We start from the raw sequence: 17651 nt of genomic DNA on the forward strand, positions 1-17651 counted from the left end.
ACCTAGATTATTTTTAAATGAGAAGCATTTCAGCTATATTAAAGTAATGCATTCTGTATGTGTTCTAGCCTGGAGATTAAATTCAGTTGATAATTTAATTTGTCATTTTGTCACTATTTCAGTGTTCTGATTTTCCTTGGAGGAAAAAACAGGCATGGGTTTTATTAGAGACTATATCATTTTCTTAGAAAATTTTATGGTTAATTTTCCATTTTTTGGTACTTGTAGTTCTCTGCCAGAACTCCTTGAAAAAAAAAGACTTATTGATCTTCATACAAATGTTGCTACTGCTGTTTTAGAACATATAAAGGTAAATTTAACTTTCCCCTCACAGTATGACTTGTATTTGCATAAAGTTTATAATTATACTTTGTAAGATGCTTTCATATTCATCCTCATTTATCCCTGACAGTAACACTATAAAGTATAATTCTAGAAGGTAGCAGTATTTTGTTTTGTTTTGTTTGTAAATAAGGAAACTTAAAAACCCAGAAAAATAAATGATATGCCCAAGAAAATCATTTTAATAAATAGAAATTAGGATCTGTGATATTTCTGTTATGTTGCACTTCCTTAATACTGTCTCTGAACATCTTACGCCATTAATAATTAATAGTAAAGAAGATTTAGAAATCTTTTTTGCTATAGTACTATCTAAAATACATATCAGGGACTGGGGCTGTGGCTCAGTGGCAGAGCACTTGCCTTGCATATGTGAGGTACTAAGTTCAATCCTCAGCACCACATAAAAATAAACAAATAAAATAAAGACATAGTGTCCATCTACAACTACAAAAAAATTTAATAAAATAAAACACATATCATTTTATATGAGTTGGGATTTTAGATGAATCTTTCAACATTAAAGCTTCTTATTTTCTCTCATTAGAGGTGATTTATTTTAAAACAAATAAATTGGAGCTTCGAAACATTGTTATCATAGTTCTTTTTCTCATTACCTTATTCATAATTACCACTTGTCAGCTTACTTAATAAGTCCATTAGTATTCTACTGTCACTTTTTTCTCTAGACATGGAGCTGAATTTCAATGGCAAATCGACTGTGCTAAGACTTGGTTTTTACTATACTAACTTCAAAATTTCTTTAATATGATTTATTTGAAACTGCTTAAAAAGATGAATATAATTGGACCTATCAAAGTTGATACTATCTTGATTTATGCAGGATTTAAATGTTTTATTTTTTTAATGACTTTAAAACTCATAGAACATTGGAAAGGAATTCATATAGATAGATAATGAACATTGTGCAGCATAGATTTTTAAACCTGAATAATTTCTATTAAGCTGACAGCCTAATATTTTCTTTGCTCCACATCTTTTTTTTTTTTTTTGCAGGGGAAAGGGGCATCAGGGATTGAACTCAGGGGCACTCAAGCACTTAGCCACATCCCCAGCCCTTTTTTGTATTTTATTAGAGACAGGGTCTCACTGAGTTTTTTAATTTTAATACCTTACCATTGCTGAGGATGACTTTGAACTCGCAAGCTTCCTACCTCAGCCTCCCGAGCTGCTGGGATTATAGGCATGCACCACCACACCCAGCTTTTGCTCCATATCTTGATATTGATGCTTGATATTTTTCATATACATACAGGAATAGAAATAAAATTGTGTAGTCTGAATAGTGTATAATTGTGCTAATGTTTTCAGTTCCATATGTAATACTTCTGTAAAATGGCAAAAAGCTGTTCCAATATGTTTACTTGAGATCATTGTCTATTAGAAAGAGAACATGCTATATAAAACCAGATAAAATAAAACAACTCTTATTGAGAATTTTCTTCTATAGGAGAAAAAGGTTTTGCTTACAAGGCTATATAGGAAGACTGAATCTAATGCAGAAAGTAAAACTTTGCTGCCCTAAAAAAATAGAAATAGGGTCTAGTTTACATCTATTTTACTATGATTATATAATTAGGGCCCTATGATCCATTTAACAAATATTTTTGAGTATTTCCTGTGTGCCAGGCACTGTGTTAAGTACTGGGTGCAAATAAACAATTAACAAATTTTAGGAAGTTGTTAATGGACTTGTGAGCACTTTGATACTTAAGCTGTTCTCTAGATTTTCTTTGGTTTAATGGATTTTTTGTTTTGTTTTTCCATTATCAAAAATTTATTAATTCTTTTTTTTAAATATTTTTTTAGTTGTATATGGACACAGTATCTTTAATTTTATTTATTTTTATGTGGTGCTGAGGATCAAACCCCGGGCCTCACATGTGCAAGACATGCACTCTACCACTAAGCTACAACCCCAACCCAGTTTATTAATTCTTATATTTTACCTTCTGACTTCAGTTCTCCCAGCTATAAAATAGAGAAAATGCCAGATTCAGCTCCTGATACCAAATAAAGTTGTATGACCCAAGTGACTAATTGCTATGAAAAGTACAGTTTAATCTTATTCATGAAACCTTACAAACATTATTCTTCCACAAATATATATGAACATACTCTTTAAAATAGGGCAGGGATAAAAGCCTATGGTTTCAGAAAATTTTGGTTAAAGTAATATACTTACTCAGTCATATTTGTTGACCATGTGTATTGTCTTGGACCCTAAAGACAAATAGTAGTACAAAACATTCTCTTGAAGCTTATGTTATAGTGACAATAAGCAGAATAAACAAAGTAGAAAGCAGCATAAATTCTGCTTTTAGGTGGTGTAAGAATAACAAAAAGAGTGATATGAGGCAATAGAGAATGACTATGAGAGATCTGTCTTTCTGGAATTAAGTAATTAGGAAATCACCTTTAATGATGTGATATTTGAGTTGAGTCTGAATCATGAAATAGAGCCAGTTAGTGAAGATCTCAGAGCCAGAGGGAATAATAAATGCAAAGGCGTTAAGACAGATTTGATATATTTGAAAACTTAGAAATAAGAATAATGTTCTTTATTGAGGAAGGAGTAATAGAAAATGGAGGGAAAAAAAAAGTAGGAACTTAGTAATTATGGTGGGAAGTCATTGGAAGTTAATGATGATCTGATTTATGTTTTAAATGTCGAATGGACTGAGGAGTGGTAAGTTCTGGAAATAAACATAGAAGCAGAAGACATGTACTCTAGTTGTCTAGGCAAGTACAGTGTTCTATAAAGTACAGTTTACTTAGGAAATTGTTTGTGATTATTTACCATTTTACACTAATGATCTTAGGTGAGTTTTTCAGAATCAGTTTGTGTTAAAAAAGGCCACCTGTCCAAGACTGTATAATATGACACCATACCTTATCTGCACAATTCTGCTTGAAGAACTGTTAGTCCTATGAAAAAAAGTGTTTCTTCTAGGACTGCTCTTTCTCTGGCAGAGCAACTTATGCTACAAATGGATTGTCCATTCAAGATAATGAGTCATTTTATATAAAAATTAAGATATTTTTCAACCATTGTTTTGTTGTAACTCAAGAAAGATACCCTTTTCTTAACAGGATCTGATTTACAGAAATTGCCATAAAGGACATTTGCTTTATAGAGGGAAAACAATGTCAGGTATAGCATACAATATTCCTACTTGTGTTGTTTTAGGAAACCCAATTAATATCAAAAGAGGTATTTTATATTAAAGAGCTATTAATTTTAAATATTTACATATAAATTATAGCTGTATTTAGTAAATCATATACATAGAAGCTATTATATTAGTATAGGAAATTGGAATATTTTCTTCTGTGACAATTCTTCATTTAATATTGACCATTTTAAATTCCTCATCCTTGTCAAAACAAGCACATAAACTTCGTTGTTTTCATTTCTCACTACTGCCAGTTATAAAATTTATTCTTGTAGTTTTCCATAACTATTACATTTCCAATTTTTATTTACTTTTAACTGGCTTATTTATTTGTATCATTACTGTGGTACAAATCTACCACAAATCTGTAGCCATCTACCACTGGCTATAATGTTAATCAAGAATTACTCCTCCATAATGCCTTACTCTTTTACCAGAATTTCTTGACCATTTGAACTTCACGTCTTTGTAAACAGTCACCTAAACAGTGTTTTTATTACTAAGAGTATTATGTCTTTTTATGCAAAGTTCTCAGAGCATTTCTCTTGATATTTGTCTTTATTGCAGTTGTATGTATCTCTTTGGAGATATCTAGAATATAGCTGCTTCTTACATTTCCTTTGATCAATTTAAGAAATTAATTTCTAGAGAAGTTCTGGTAGTTCTTTCATAATCAGTATTTTGGCAGAAAGTTAAGACCACTCCAGCCCCACACAATGGTACATGTAATTCCAGCCATTCAGGAGGCTGAGGCAGAAGGATCAAAAGTTTGGAGACAGCTTCAGCAACTTAGCTGGACCTGTCTCAAAAAAATAAAAGGTGACAATACCACTCAAGCTGTGGTCTCTGGCTGACACCACCACCCCTGCCCTTGCCTCTGGTGTACACTAAAGATCCAAAATCATAACTAACTCCAAATACTTTTACAACTAATAAAAAGGATGAAATCTTTGAATTAAAAGCTGAACTCAAAAAAGAAAGGAGGAAGAAGGCTGTGAAGAAAGTGATTGCTGCTGTAACAGTGGGGAAGGATGTTAGCTCTCTCTTTCTAGATGTAGTGAACTAACATCTTGGAACTGAAAAAACTTGTATATCTCTACTTGATGAACTATGCCAAGAGCTAGTCAGACATGGCCATCATGGCTGTCAACTGATTTTGAAGGATTGTAGAGATCCCAGTCCCAGAAGATTTGGGCCTTGGCAGGTAGGACCATGGGGTGCATCCAGTGGACAAGATTATAGAATATTTGTGAACCCCACCCCTCAAGTGCTGGAAGGATGAAAATCCCTATGTTCAGAAAATGACAGCAGTTTGCATGGCATAATTCCATGATGATATCAATGCCCAGATGGTGAAAGATCGGGGATTTCTGGATTCTCTATGAGATCTCATAGTAGTTCAAATCCTATGGTAATAAACTGCTTTTATAAAGACAACAATATTTAAACTGTGTCCCTTTTCAAGACATGTTTGACACAAACCTATCTTTGGGACATTAGATCACAGGTACCTATGGAACCATGACTACTGTGTACCTCTCACCCTCAGTTTTTTTGAGGTGAGACAGTTGCTCAGAATATAAGCACTAAAATACAAAGTCTTAAAACAAAGTATTGTACCTACCCCTGTGTTTACTCAGAAATAAACCAGCACTGATCATTAAAAAAGTAATGATAATAATAAAAGGGACTGGGGATGTGGCTCAGTGATTAAGCACCCCTGAGTTTAATCGCCTATACCAAAAACAAACCAAAAAAAACCTTTGCTGTGAGTTTGGCAAATATTCTCACTTAAATTTATCGATATTCTAAGAATTTTAATGTCTTTGGTCTATAAAGAGGAAATTGTTGAGTACTCATTTGTTTTGAGTATTTTGTGTTTTTACACCTTTGCTTTGGTGTAGTACTTTCTAATGCATGTGTGACTTTCCCAAGTTCTGGTTTTTGGAAAGTGGCTTCTGGGATTTAGAGATTTAGCCCACCTACTAAATCAGAAGTCAAACTGAATTAAGTACTCTGTAGCATCAGATTCCTAAGAAAAGGAAAAGAAGCAAGCAAATACCCCCACCTAAGAGGAAGACCTCTGATATCTCTATGTTTCTTCTTAATGTAGTTGGCAGAAAATAAACTGTTAAAAAGCTATGCCGAGCAGCGCTTGGTTGTTACCAGGTCTTTCTTGTTTGTGTGTCTGTTTTACTAGAGAAAGTGGAGAGGGACTGATGTTCATCTAAAGACATGATCTGATGAAGTGATGAGGTCTGTATTCTGAATAAGGCTAGGGTTCCTACTTATAAGGATTAATTTTTTTTATTTCTTTATTTCTGCTTTTTTCTTCTTTGGGGAAAATAACCTTTCAAGAATCTCTTAACTGATTTATTCTTAGTGTATTTTCCAAATTAACTGATGCCCTTTTTTTCCTCTATAAAATATAATAGCTGATGGCCACATTGACTTCCTGACAACTCATAGTTAATATACTTCCTTCTTATTTCATTTTTTATTCTTATGGGCTGGACTTTTTGCTCACCAAGGAGTTACTTGTATTTAATTTCAGTCTGTTTATATCGATTGTGAGTGTGTGAAAAGAAGATTGCGTCAAGTTACACATTTTAGAAAGACTGAAAAGGTGGTGATTTTAAGTATTATTTGGAATGATTGTGGGTAAAAATGTCATCTATAAAATCTTGAAAAATACTATACAGTCTCATTGCTTTGCAGTGTCTATTTCAATCAATGAAACTCTATACTCAAAAGGTCTTGGACTATATTAGTGACAGACAAATAGTTCTATAATTTAGGTCTTAAAGACAATGTTTTTAAATGTACATACACAACACAGATCCCTTTTTATTAGTGTTTACATTAACTGATTGATAAGTACTACTCCTGATCACATTAGAGGTCTTTTGCTATACTAGAAATAAAAACACTTCTCTGGCTTGATTTTGTACTGATCTGTCTTAAAATAATTTCTTGTCTTTTATACATAGCAAGTGAATAATTATATGACCTTGGTGTCTTCAAGGTAGAGATAAACTGTATTCTATACCAGAGGGTCCCTAGTAGACAAATTATCAGTGTCTTTGCTTCTTATCCCAAATAAGATTAGTCAGTATTAGAACCTGAAGTTTTCTTTACTCCCAGTGCATAAAAGATATCTCTTTTTAAAAAATATATGTTTGTTTTAGTTGTAAATGGGCTTTTATTTTATTTATTTGTGGTGTTGAGACTCAAACCCAGGGCCTCACACATGCTAGGCAAGTGCTTTACCACTGAGCCACAACCCCAGCCCCTAAAAGATACCTCTTGAGTGACTGGAATGTACTTCAACTTCTTAGTCACTTTATCAATTTCTTTTTTTTTCTTTCTTTCTTTTTTTGGGGGGACGGGGAGAATACCTTTTTTAATTTGTTCTAATTAGTTATACGTAATAGTAGAATGCATTTTGACACATCATACATAAATGGAGTATAACTTCTTATTCTTCTGGTTGTACATGATGTAGAGTTACACAGATCGTGTAATCATATATGCACATAGGGTAATAAGGACTGTTTCATTCTTCTATCATTCCTTCCCATACTCCTTACCCTCACTTCAGTCATCTCTAATTCAAAGTACCTCTGTTCTTCCCTAGCCACCCCACTTTTTGTGAATTAGCATCCACATATCAGAGAAAACATTCTGCCTTTGATTCTTTGATATTGGCTTATTTTGCTTAGCATTATATTCTCCAGCTCTATCCATTTACCAGCAAATGCCATAATTCCGTTCTTCTTTAAGGCTGAAAAATATTCCATTGTGTATATATACCACATTTTCTTTATCCATCTGTTGATGGGCACCTATGTTGGTTCCATAGTTTAGCTATTATGAGTTAAGCTGCTATAACCAATGATGTGACTTTGTCGCTGTAGTATGCTGATTTTAAGTCCTTTGGGTGTGAACCTGGGAGTGAGATAATTGGGTCAAATGGTCGTTCCATTTCAAGTACTCTGAGGAATCTCCATACTGCTTTCCATAATGGTTCCACCAATTTGCAATCTTACCTGCAATGTTTGAGTGTACCTTTTTACCTCACATTCTCACCAGCATTTTTTATTAGTACTTGTATTCTTGATAATTGCCATTCTGACTGAAGTGAGATGGAATCTCAGTATAGTTTTGATTTGCATTAACTTCCTCTAGCTTTTTGCTTTTTTTATTTCTTTGCCACCGGCTATTGTAGAAATGAAGCATTGTCATGTAGCAGGATCCAGTAATTGATTCATAAAGGTTAAATTCAAAGGAATAAAGATGTCAAAACTCAGTAAGGAAGCAAACAAATTAATGAGGGTTCTTCAGAGAAAAAGAAACAATTGTTGGCTGAAAATAGGAACTTTTTTTTCTTTTAAAGGAAAACAAGACTTGTGTGTATGCATTTGTATGTCAATGTATATTTGTATGTGTGTATTTCCCCATTCTACAAAGGAAATGGATCTCAGACATTCTTAATACTTGTCTTAAGATCATCTGCTATAGATTGAATTTGAGCTTTTAAATCCCAGACTGTAGTTCCTTCAAAAAGATTCAGCAAAAACATAATGAGAATGGTTTGCTCTTTGATAATCCCTTTGGAGTAACCATAAGATTAAAAATAATTCAAATGCAAACAATCAGTGAGGGCTGAGGATGTAGCTCAGCGACAAGAGGGCATGCCTAGCATGCATGAGGTTATTGATGGTTTCAATCCCCAGCACCACACCAAAAAAAAAAAAAAAGATTTTTTGCCATATAGTAAATGTATTTACATCCATCAAATATGTTTTTTGTATACTCTTTGTATTCATTATAAATGACATACATGCACAACACACATATACCAAAAAAAAGAAAATAGGAATAAGAAACCTCAATTGTTTATTAAAATACCTGATCACTTAATGTGTTTAATTGCTCATTTAATGTGTTCAGTCACTCCAGTTGTTTTATTAATTTTCATAAAACAGATATACTTTTTCAACAAAAATTTTTCCAGTTTTATTGAATTGTAACTGAAAAATAAAAATTATATATTTATGGTGTACAACATAAGGTTTTGATTGTGAAATGATTTAGCACAATCAAGGTAATTAACATGTCTCCTTTCGTAGTTGCATTTCTTTTGTAACAAGATTGAAGATCTACTCTCATCAAATTTCAAGTATACAATGCATTATTGTTAGTAATAACCACAAGCTGCGTTTTAGGTCTCTAGAAATTATTCATCTTTATTACTAAAGTTTTTTGTTTTTTGTTTTTTTAATTTTTTATTTGTTCTACTTAGTTGTACATGACAGCAGAATGCATTTTAATTCTTCATACACAAATGTAGTGCAACATTTTGTTTGGAAGATCTATCCAGTGGTAAGAGAGGTGTGTTAAAGTCACTCAGTTTTATTTTGTTGTGATCTATTTTCTTCTTGAAATTGAGAAGCGTTTGTTTGATATATGCAGATGCTCCATTGTTTGGGGCATAGATATTTTTGATTGTTATGTCTTTTATATATATATGTAACAACAGAATGCATTACAATTCTTATTACATATATAGAGTTCAATTTTTCATATCTCTGGTTGTATACGTAGTATATTCACTCCAATTCGTGTCTTTGTGCATGTACTTTGGATAATAATGATCATCACATTCAGCCATCATTAATTACCCCATGCTCCCTCCCTTCCCCTCCAACCCCTCTGCCCTAGAGTTCCCTCTCCCTATCCCACTATGAATCAGCCTCCTTATATCAAAGAAAACATTTGGCATTTGGTTCTTTGGGATTGGCTAACTTCACTTAGCATTATTTTCTCTAACTACATCCATTTCCCTGCAAATGCCATTATTTCATTCTCTTTTATTGCTGAGTAATATTCCATTGTTTATATATGCCACTTTTTTTATCCATTCATCTATTGAAAGGCATCTAGGTTGGTTCCACAATTTAGCTATTATGAGTTGTGCTGCTGTAAACATTGATATGGCTGTGTCCCTGAAGTATGCTGTTTTTAAGTCTCATATATATATATATATATAATATTTTTTTAATTTTAATGTGGTGCTCAGGATCAAACTCAGTGCCTCACGCATGCTAGGTAAGCGCTCTGCCACTGAGCCACAACCCCAGCCCTACTTTTCCACTTTCTATTTCTATAAATTCAACTTTTTCAGATTCCACATATTTGTCTGTCTATATCTGTTTTATTTGACTTAGCATGATTTTCTCCAGGTTCATCCATCAAATATACTTTTAATATATCTTTTGTGTTTATTATAAATATAGGACTAGGTGCTGCTGAAGCCCAGGAAATTTTTTTAAGCACATGCAAAATCATCTTTATATTCTTTTCTCTTTGCATCATTTTATACATTATGCATGAAGAAGCTGGAAAGATATTCAACCTATACAAAATTTCCCAAGAATTTGCCAACACTCTTTATTAGATAAGAACCTTTTATTGTCCTGTTTACATATATTTGGTTTTTTAATTAATAGATTCCATTGATTTTAGTGCAGTTTTATGTTTACAGGAAAAAAAAATGGAGAGTTCCCACATATTCTTTTACCCACATGCTTATAGTTTCCCAGTGTTAACATTTGCAATAGTAAGACATTTGTTATAGTTGGTAAGTCAACATTAATATATTATTACTAATTACAGTCCTTAGTTTACCTTAGGATTCACTTTTTGTGTTGTACGTTCTGTAGGTTTTGACAAACATATAATGACCTGTATCAATTATTACAGATTTGTGTAGAATAGTTTTACTGGCCAAAAAACCTACCTGTGTTCTGTGTTCTACCTGTTTATCCCTCCTTCCTCCCTGTACTCTTTTTTGAGGGGTTGGGGGCAGCTACTGGGGATTGAACTCAGAGGCACCGATCAGTAAGCCACATCCCCAGCCCTATTTTGTAATTTTATTTAGAGACAGGGTCTCACTGAGGTGCTTTGCACCTCGCTTTTGCTGAGGCTAGCTTTGAACTCAGATCCTCCTGCCTCAGCCTCCTGAGCCAGGGGCATGCCCTACTTTCCCTATACTCTTCTTCCTCCCTTAAGCCTGGCAGCCACTGATCTTTATACTGTTTCCATAGAAGTACCTTTTCCAAAATGTCATTTAGTTGGAATTACAGAGTAAGTGGACTTTTCAGCTCAGCTTTTTTCACTTAATAATATCTAAGGTTCCTCCCATTATTTCATGACTTCTTAGCTCACTTCTTTTATTGCTGAGTAATATTTCCTTGTGTGTATATACCACAGTTTGTTTATCCATTTACCTACTGAAAGATACATTGGTTGCATCCAAGTTTGGGCAGTTACAAAACTGGTATAAACATTCATGTGTGCATTTTTTTGTGTATGCATGTTTTTAACTCTTGGACATATACCAAATACTCTTTGAGCACATGATTGCTAAATTGTATGGTAGGAATAAGTTTAGTTTTGTAAGAAACTGCTAGACTCTAAAGTAGCTGTACCATTTTGCATTTCTACCTGCAATAAATGAAAGCTGCTGTTACTCTATATCCTCACCAGCATTTGATATTATCAGAATCCTAGTTTGGGGCCATTCTAATAGTGTGTAGTGGTATTTCATTGTTATCTTAATTTGCATTTCCCTGATGACATATGATGTAGGGCATTTTTTCATATTCTTATTTGCCATCTATTTATCTTCTTAGTTGAAGTGTTTTTTGTGGATCATGCTTTCAGTGTTTTACTAAAAAAAAAAAAATCATCACCATATAGATTTTCTTATTTTCTAATTGTTTTATAGTTTTCCATTTTACATTTAGATCTGTGGTCTAGTTTTAGTTGATTTTTGAAAAGGTGTCTAAATTGATTGAGGACTATCCTTTTTCCATTATATTGATTTTGGTTCTTTATTAAAATTCAGTGACTATATTTGCATGGGTCTGTTTCTGGGGATCTCATTTCTCCTGTGTTGATATATATGTACAACACTGTCTTGATTACTATAGCTTCATAGTAACTCTTGAAGTCGGGTGGTATCACTCCTCCAAGTTTGTTCTCCTCCGGTATATTATGTTGGCTGGCTGGGGTCTTTTGCTTCTCTATATAATCCTTAGAATCATTTTATAAATATCCACAAACTAACTTGCTGGGATTTTTATTGGAATTATATTGAACCTGTAAATCAAATTGGAAAAAAACTGACATCCTGACAATATGAAGCCTATTTGGTTTCTTTCATATCAGTTCTGTTCTATCATTACAGATCTTACACCTGTATTGTTGGATTTATATATAAATATTTGGGGAGTTTAGTGCTGGTAAAGTGGCACAGTTTTTAATTTTATTTCCTATTGTTCATGCTAATATATAGAAAAGTCATTGGCTTTTATATGTTACCTTGTATCCTGCAACCTTGACATAATTGCTTATTAGTGCCAGGAGTTTGTTGTTGTTGTTGTTGTTAGTTCTTTGGAATTTTCAATAAAGACAGTTATATCATCTGCAACCAAAAATTGTATTTTTTCTTATCCGGTTGCTATGCCTTTTATTTCCCTTGTTTATTTATTGCATTAGCTAAGACTTCCAGTATAGTAATAGGGATAAGATCTTTATGGGAAAGAAACTTAGTTTGTCACAACTGGCATTTTGTTTCGTAGAAGACATTGTGGGAAATTGGTGTAATTTCTTAAATGTTTAATAGAATGCCCTAGTGCATCTATCAGGATCTGATGCTTTCTGTTTATTAGCCACATTTTTAAAATAGATATAAATGCATTCAGATTATCTATTTTTCCTTAAGTGAGTTTTGATAGCGTTTATCCTTTAAGAAATTAGTTCATTTCATTTGGTTACCAAGTTTGTGCACGTAGAGTTATTTAAAACATTACTTTATTATCCTTTTAACATCATGAGCTTAGTAGCAAGAGCCCTTCTTTCATTTCTGGTATTATTAATTTGTATCTTAACTCTTTTTTCTAGGATTTTTAGTTTCTTAGGTTATCACCTGAGTAGAGGTTTATCAATTTGATGTTTTTAAATAGCCAGCTTTTGGTTTCTGTGATTTTGTTTATTTTTCTGTTTTTAATTTCATTGATTCCTGCTCTGATTTTTATTATGTATTTTCTTCTACATATATTCAATTTAATTTGCCCTTTTTTGTTTTCTGAGTCATAATAAGACTTATAGCAGTTTATAAGTCCTACATAAATGTCCGAACAGAAATATTATAGAGCCATAATACAATAAGACAGTAGTTTACAAGTGCCACATAAATCTCTATTCTCTACAGAAATATTGTTGATAAAGCAATTTTCATTATCTAATGATAAGGTCACTTTTATTTGTATTTTAAATACTTGTAATCTATAAAGATCATTTTTGTATGTTTTAAATTTTTGGTATATACATTATTTTAGTTTGAATTAAATAAATTTTTAGCAAACATCAATATGTAGGATAAATTTATAGATTAAAGTTGTTTCCTTAGTCTAAGTCTGATTTAGGACCACTTCCACAAATAGCACATTAAAAAATGAGATAAAAATTCAGAATAGTTTCTATGTATTCATATTGTTAATTCACAAATGTGGCTTTGAATCTTCTGGCCACCAAAATTTTAAAAGGGAGCAAGAGAGAGATAAGTTTTAAAAACTTCTAGCAGAAAGTTGATTTTCTTTCTTTTAAGAAAAGCATTACTTCGTGTAACATTACAAAAAATATTGCATTATATTATCTAAAGTAAACTATGATGTAAAGATATAGTATTTAATATCAGTTACATTTACGGATTTCATATGACTGTTTTGTATGGCACTTTTAATGAAAGCTAAGGGTATAATATTAAAATACAATTCAGTGAGAGTAGTTCTATCAGTTACCAAGGTAGTAAAATCTAAGTTTATAGCCTTTTAATGGTTCATCTTAAACTTAGAATAGAATTTTTAATATCTAGAATAGATGACTACCAATTTTTAAAATAATTTATAATAATATCAGTTTTTGATTGGATTTTTGATAGGATTTGATAAAGCAAAGTTGATTCTATATTCTTATTTGGGCCTTGAATGCTAGAAATTTAGTGTCTTAATAGAAAAATACGTAGATTTAAAAATGAAATAACCGGGACTGGGGATGTGGCTCAAGCGGTAGCGCGCTCGCCTGGCATGCGTGCGGCCCGGGTTCGATCCTCAGCACCACATACAAACAAAGATGTTGTGTCCGCCGAGAACTAAAATAAATAAATATTTTTTAAAAATTCTTTCTCTCTCTCTCCCTCTCTCTCTCTCTCTCTCCCCCTCTCTCTCCCCCCCTCTCTCCCCCCCCTCACCTCTCTTAAAAAAATAAAATAAAAAAATAAAAATGAGATAACCAAGTAGTAAGGTTAACATTCAATTGTAGAAATTGAAGATCCTAACCAGTTTCCTCACCTTAATAATACATTGCATTTTCCCTCCTCTGCACAAAATTGAGGTGAAGATGAAAGGATTAATTTATGTCATTCTGACATATAAGCAAGTGTTTCAAAGTGATTATTTTCAGCTACTTGTCTTATAAAACACTTCTAAATATAACTTAATGGATCATCCAGTTACTGTGAAATAATTTCTTATGTTGGCAAACTCATGCATGCAGTGGCAAACATTTCAGTGTGAAATTCATCAAAATACCCACCTAAATAACTGAAAATAAATTAACCTGATATTTTGTTATATTAGAAAAAAAATTGTTTTGGAGAATCCCAGTCATCTTGTAGGGCGCTGTGCACACAATAATGAATGAGAAATCTTGAAGAGTTCATAATCTCATGATATACACCATCCACAAACTATTAGAATAATGCATTACCACTGCTACCCACGTAGATGAAGGGAGATAGAAGTACAGCCCTAATAGGTGGTTCAAATTAAACTCATGAAGAAGAAAGAAAGAATAAAAAAGGCTGAAGTATAAACAGTCTTCAACTTAGGTGCAGATTATATTCTGAAAGTCTAATTCTAAGTTTATTATAGCGTATAATATACCTTCTTTAAAATATTATGTGGTAGATAAGTTTCTTTCCCATAGAATGTTTAGTCTACAATGTAGAGTTATTTCTCATATTGCATTGTAACATAGAAGGGTTTATATCTTCTCTCTCTCGAGCGCTCTCTCTCTCTCTCTCTCTCTCTCCCCCCTAAGAAAAATAGAAATATTGAGATTTTTAATGGAAGAAGGAGGTAGAACTCGATAATTCTTTCTTGCCTTTTCTTTCACTGCTAAATGGTACCAGGGGATATAATTGGGGCCTAGAGATGAGAAGGCCAAGATAGTCTCTGGACTTTGCCATCAGTCAGTCATTAAACAGAGGTAAGAAATGAGGCTAGCGATGAAGAGAGAATTCTATAATGGTGATATCTGCTAGAATAGAGAGAAGAATGCCAAAGAGATGGAAGATCTCCAACAATTATAAGGAAAAGAATTCCGTTTATATCCTGTGTGGGTATCTGGTACATGTTTCTAGGTAACAGATTTTCAAAAAGGCAAAAGGTGTAAACACACTATACTTCTCAGATGAATCTTAAGAATTGTCTATTATGAAAAGGAATTGTCCGTTACAGTAAAGGAAGAGACAGACTAGCTTTGGAAAATGTTTACTTTAGATTTGTTTTATTTGTGTTTTTTCCAATCCAGTGGGCTATAGGTAGGCAAATTTTAACAACATATATGCAGTATTAATTGAATATAAATTTTGAGACAGTATACTAAAAAGCTTCATTGTTAACTGGAAAGAAATACTAAATTTACTTTTATCATATCCTCGTTTAGAAAGCCCTTCTAAAGCAATTCTTGAGAAATTCATGTTTCTCACAACTCATATTCACAATATATTCACTATATGTATAATCTGTATTCCATGTGTAGTGCTTTTGATTTTCTATAATAGTCCCTTTTATAGTCCCTTTTATCTGTTTATTCTTGATATTTAATGTAACTACCAAAAATTTATCTTGATGTTATTTTATAATTTTTAAGTTGTTCATTTTTAATGTCACTCTTACTATGCAAATTGTATTATCTATTAAGCCCATGTTGAATAAGAATAACCAATCTTTGAAGTTACCAAGTTGCCTCTCAGTATTTTCCTTCATTTGAAGAATTTGAGAAAAGACCTATAGATAAAAGATCTCTGGCCAGAATGACCTTTTGCCAAATATATACAAAAATTATATGTATTACCAAAAAGCCAAACACGTACTAATTGACAAATATGCTTTTTTTCATGAAGCAAAAGAAGCAATAAATTGTTCTTGAGGAAAATATAAATTTCCCTACTCTTTATCTGTGGTGTACATTGAAGTATGACCTGGATTTGAATCTCAACTCTCTACTACTTCTACTCTGGTAACCTTGAATAAACTTAAGTTTCTTTGTGTCTGCTTCTTCATCTTTAAAATGAGACTAACAATTCCTAGCTCATAGTGTTATTTGGAGAATTAAACAAGATAATTTAAGGTAGTGGTTTTTAAACACTGTTCTCTAGTACCTTAGAGCTCTGTAGAGACATTTCATGGGTCACTTATATGTTTTAGTAAACTCATAGAATTGATGAAATTTATAATCACAACCTGATGTTGGAACATTTTTATCATCAAAAACAATTTTTTTTAAATTTTTTTAAACCCATTACTACTCAAATTAAATTGTTTTGGGACTCGATTTACATTGCTCCTTAGAATTTGGAATACAAATTAATATATCAAGAAAGGAGAAATGAATCAGATGTGTGTATACCTGCATAAGTTAATGAAACATTGTTTTTTCACTGATCCATATAGACATTTGATTCCCTTGTAACATTTAGCATGCTTAATTCTTTATATTAAAGCACTAAAGATTAGGTTATTTACATTTTTTATTTCTAGAAGGTCATTCACCTATTTTTATGATTTTTAAAAATGACTGCTTGCTTGTGTATGTCCTGCTCTTAGTTTTGAAATTCAATAAATTCAAGTACTTATTATGAGCCAGATTCTTTGTTAAACTCCTAGGTTAAACAATTAAGTAGACACATTCTAAGGAGTTTATAATTTTAGGAAGAAGACATAAAAAGCAAAGGAGAGTAATGTGATGTGATCATTGTTGTTATGGAGAGATCATTGTTATTATGAAATGCTTTTGGTACAGGAGAAGGAGTTACGAGTTCTGGCTAAGGAATATGAGGGAGGGAGCAGAGATGCTGCAAATAAGATGAAATGAATAGAATTCACTGGATAAATGATAGAGAAGTAATATATCCTTTAAAAACTACAAGAAATAACTTGTGCATAACCCTGGAAGGCTAAAAGTATACACTATGCTTAATGAAAATTTGGTGAGCTATGTGGTGTACTGAGGAAACCAAATCTATAAATAATGCTGAAATCAAAAAAGTTGGCTGGGTCAGACTGTGAACGGCCTAAAAGTCAGTTTGATGCCATATTTTATTGCCTTTCCGTTTTCATTCCTGGCTTTACAAATAATAGCTTTTCCTAATCTAATATTCACATTAGCATAGTTCCTACTATCATTTTAGTTCCCTGGGAGTTTTCTTTTACTTCTTTCACTACTGTTGTTTCTCATATCCTTTCCTGTGTTAATTATTAAATATCTATCTTCTCTGTTCCCTTAGCCACTACCCTGGTCTTTTCTATAGGATCTCTCTTATATTTCTTTTCCTATTTTTAATATTATTTCTAGGACTTTGTCATTCCATAGGATTTTACCTCTTCTCTATTTTAGTTATAAAAGTAGCACTATATAGTAGCTAAAATAGTTCCTATATCATCAGGGAATATGAAGGCACAAACATTTTATAATAAGGAAAAAACTTTTTCTATTATACTCTCATTAAGCACTCACTGGTAAAGAAAATTTTCACATACTGATGTAGTCTATATTATTCAAAAAGGGGCAGAAGAATATAGCATATTAACTTTTTGTGTCAAAATGGGGAGGGATATTAGAATGTAGGTTCTATTTCTTTATGTTAATACAGTAAAAAACTGTAGAAGAAATAATTAAAATACTGATAGAAGCAGATGGAAATGAATGGGAAGAAGACTGGCAAGAACTGGAACTTCTTTGTCCTTTCTGTGTTGTTTA

At 32.4% G+C, this 17651-nt stretch overlaps 1 protein-coding gene across 2 annotated transcripts in view; it reads left to right on the top strand.

Moving 5' to 3' along the window:
* The window catches only part of Scfd1 (sec1 family domain containing 1), a 90454-nt gene that overhangs the window by 38455 nt on the left and 34348 nt on the right, over positions 1–17651 (top strand). For both annotated transcript variants that reach the window (XM_076850132.1, XM_076850133.1), the window contains one exon: positions 229–310. In XM_076850132.1, coding sequence (XP_076706247.1) covers positions 229–310 — 82 coding nt within the window. The remainder of the gene's footprint in view (positions 1–228; positions 311–17651) is intronic.

This window comes from Callospermophilus lateralis, chromosome 3 (assembly GCF_048772815.1).
Source record: "Callospermophilus lateralis isolate mCalLat2 chromosome 3, mCalLat2.hap1, whole genome shotgun sequence".
NCBI classification, from domain to species: domain Eukaryota; kingdom Metazoa; phylum Chordata; class Mammalia; order Rodentia; family Sciuridae; genus Callospermophilus; species Callospermophilus lateralis.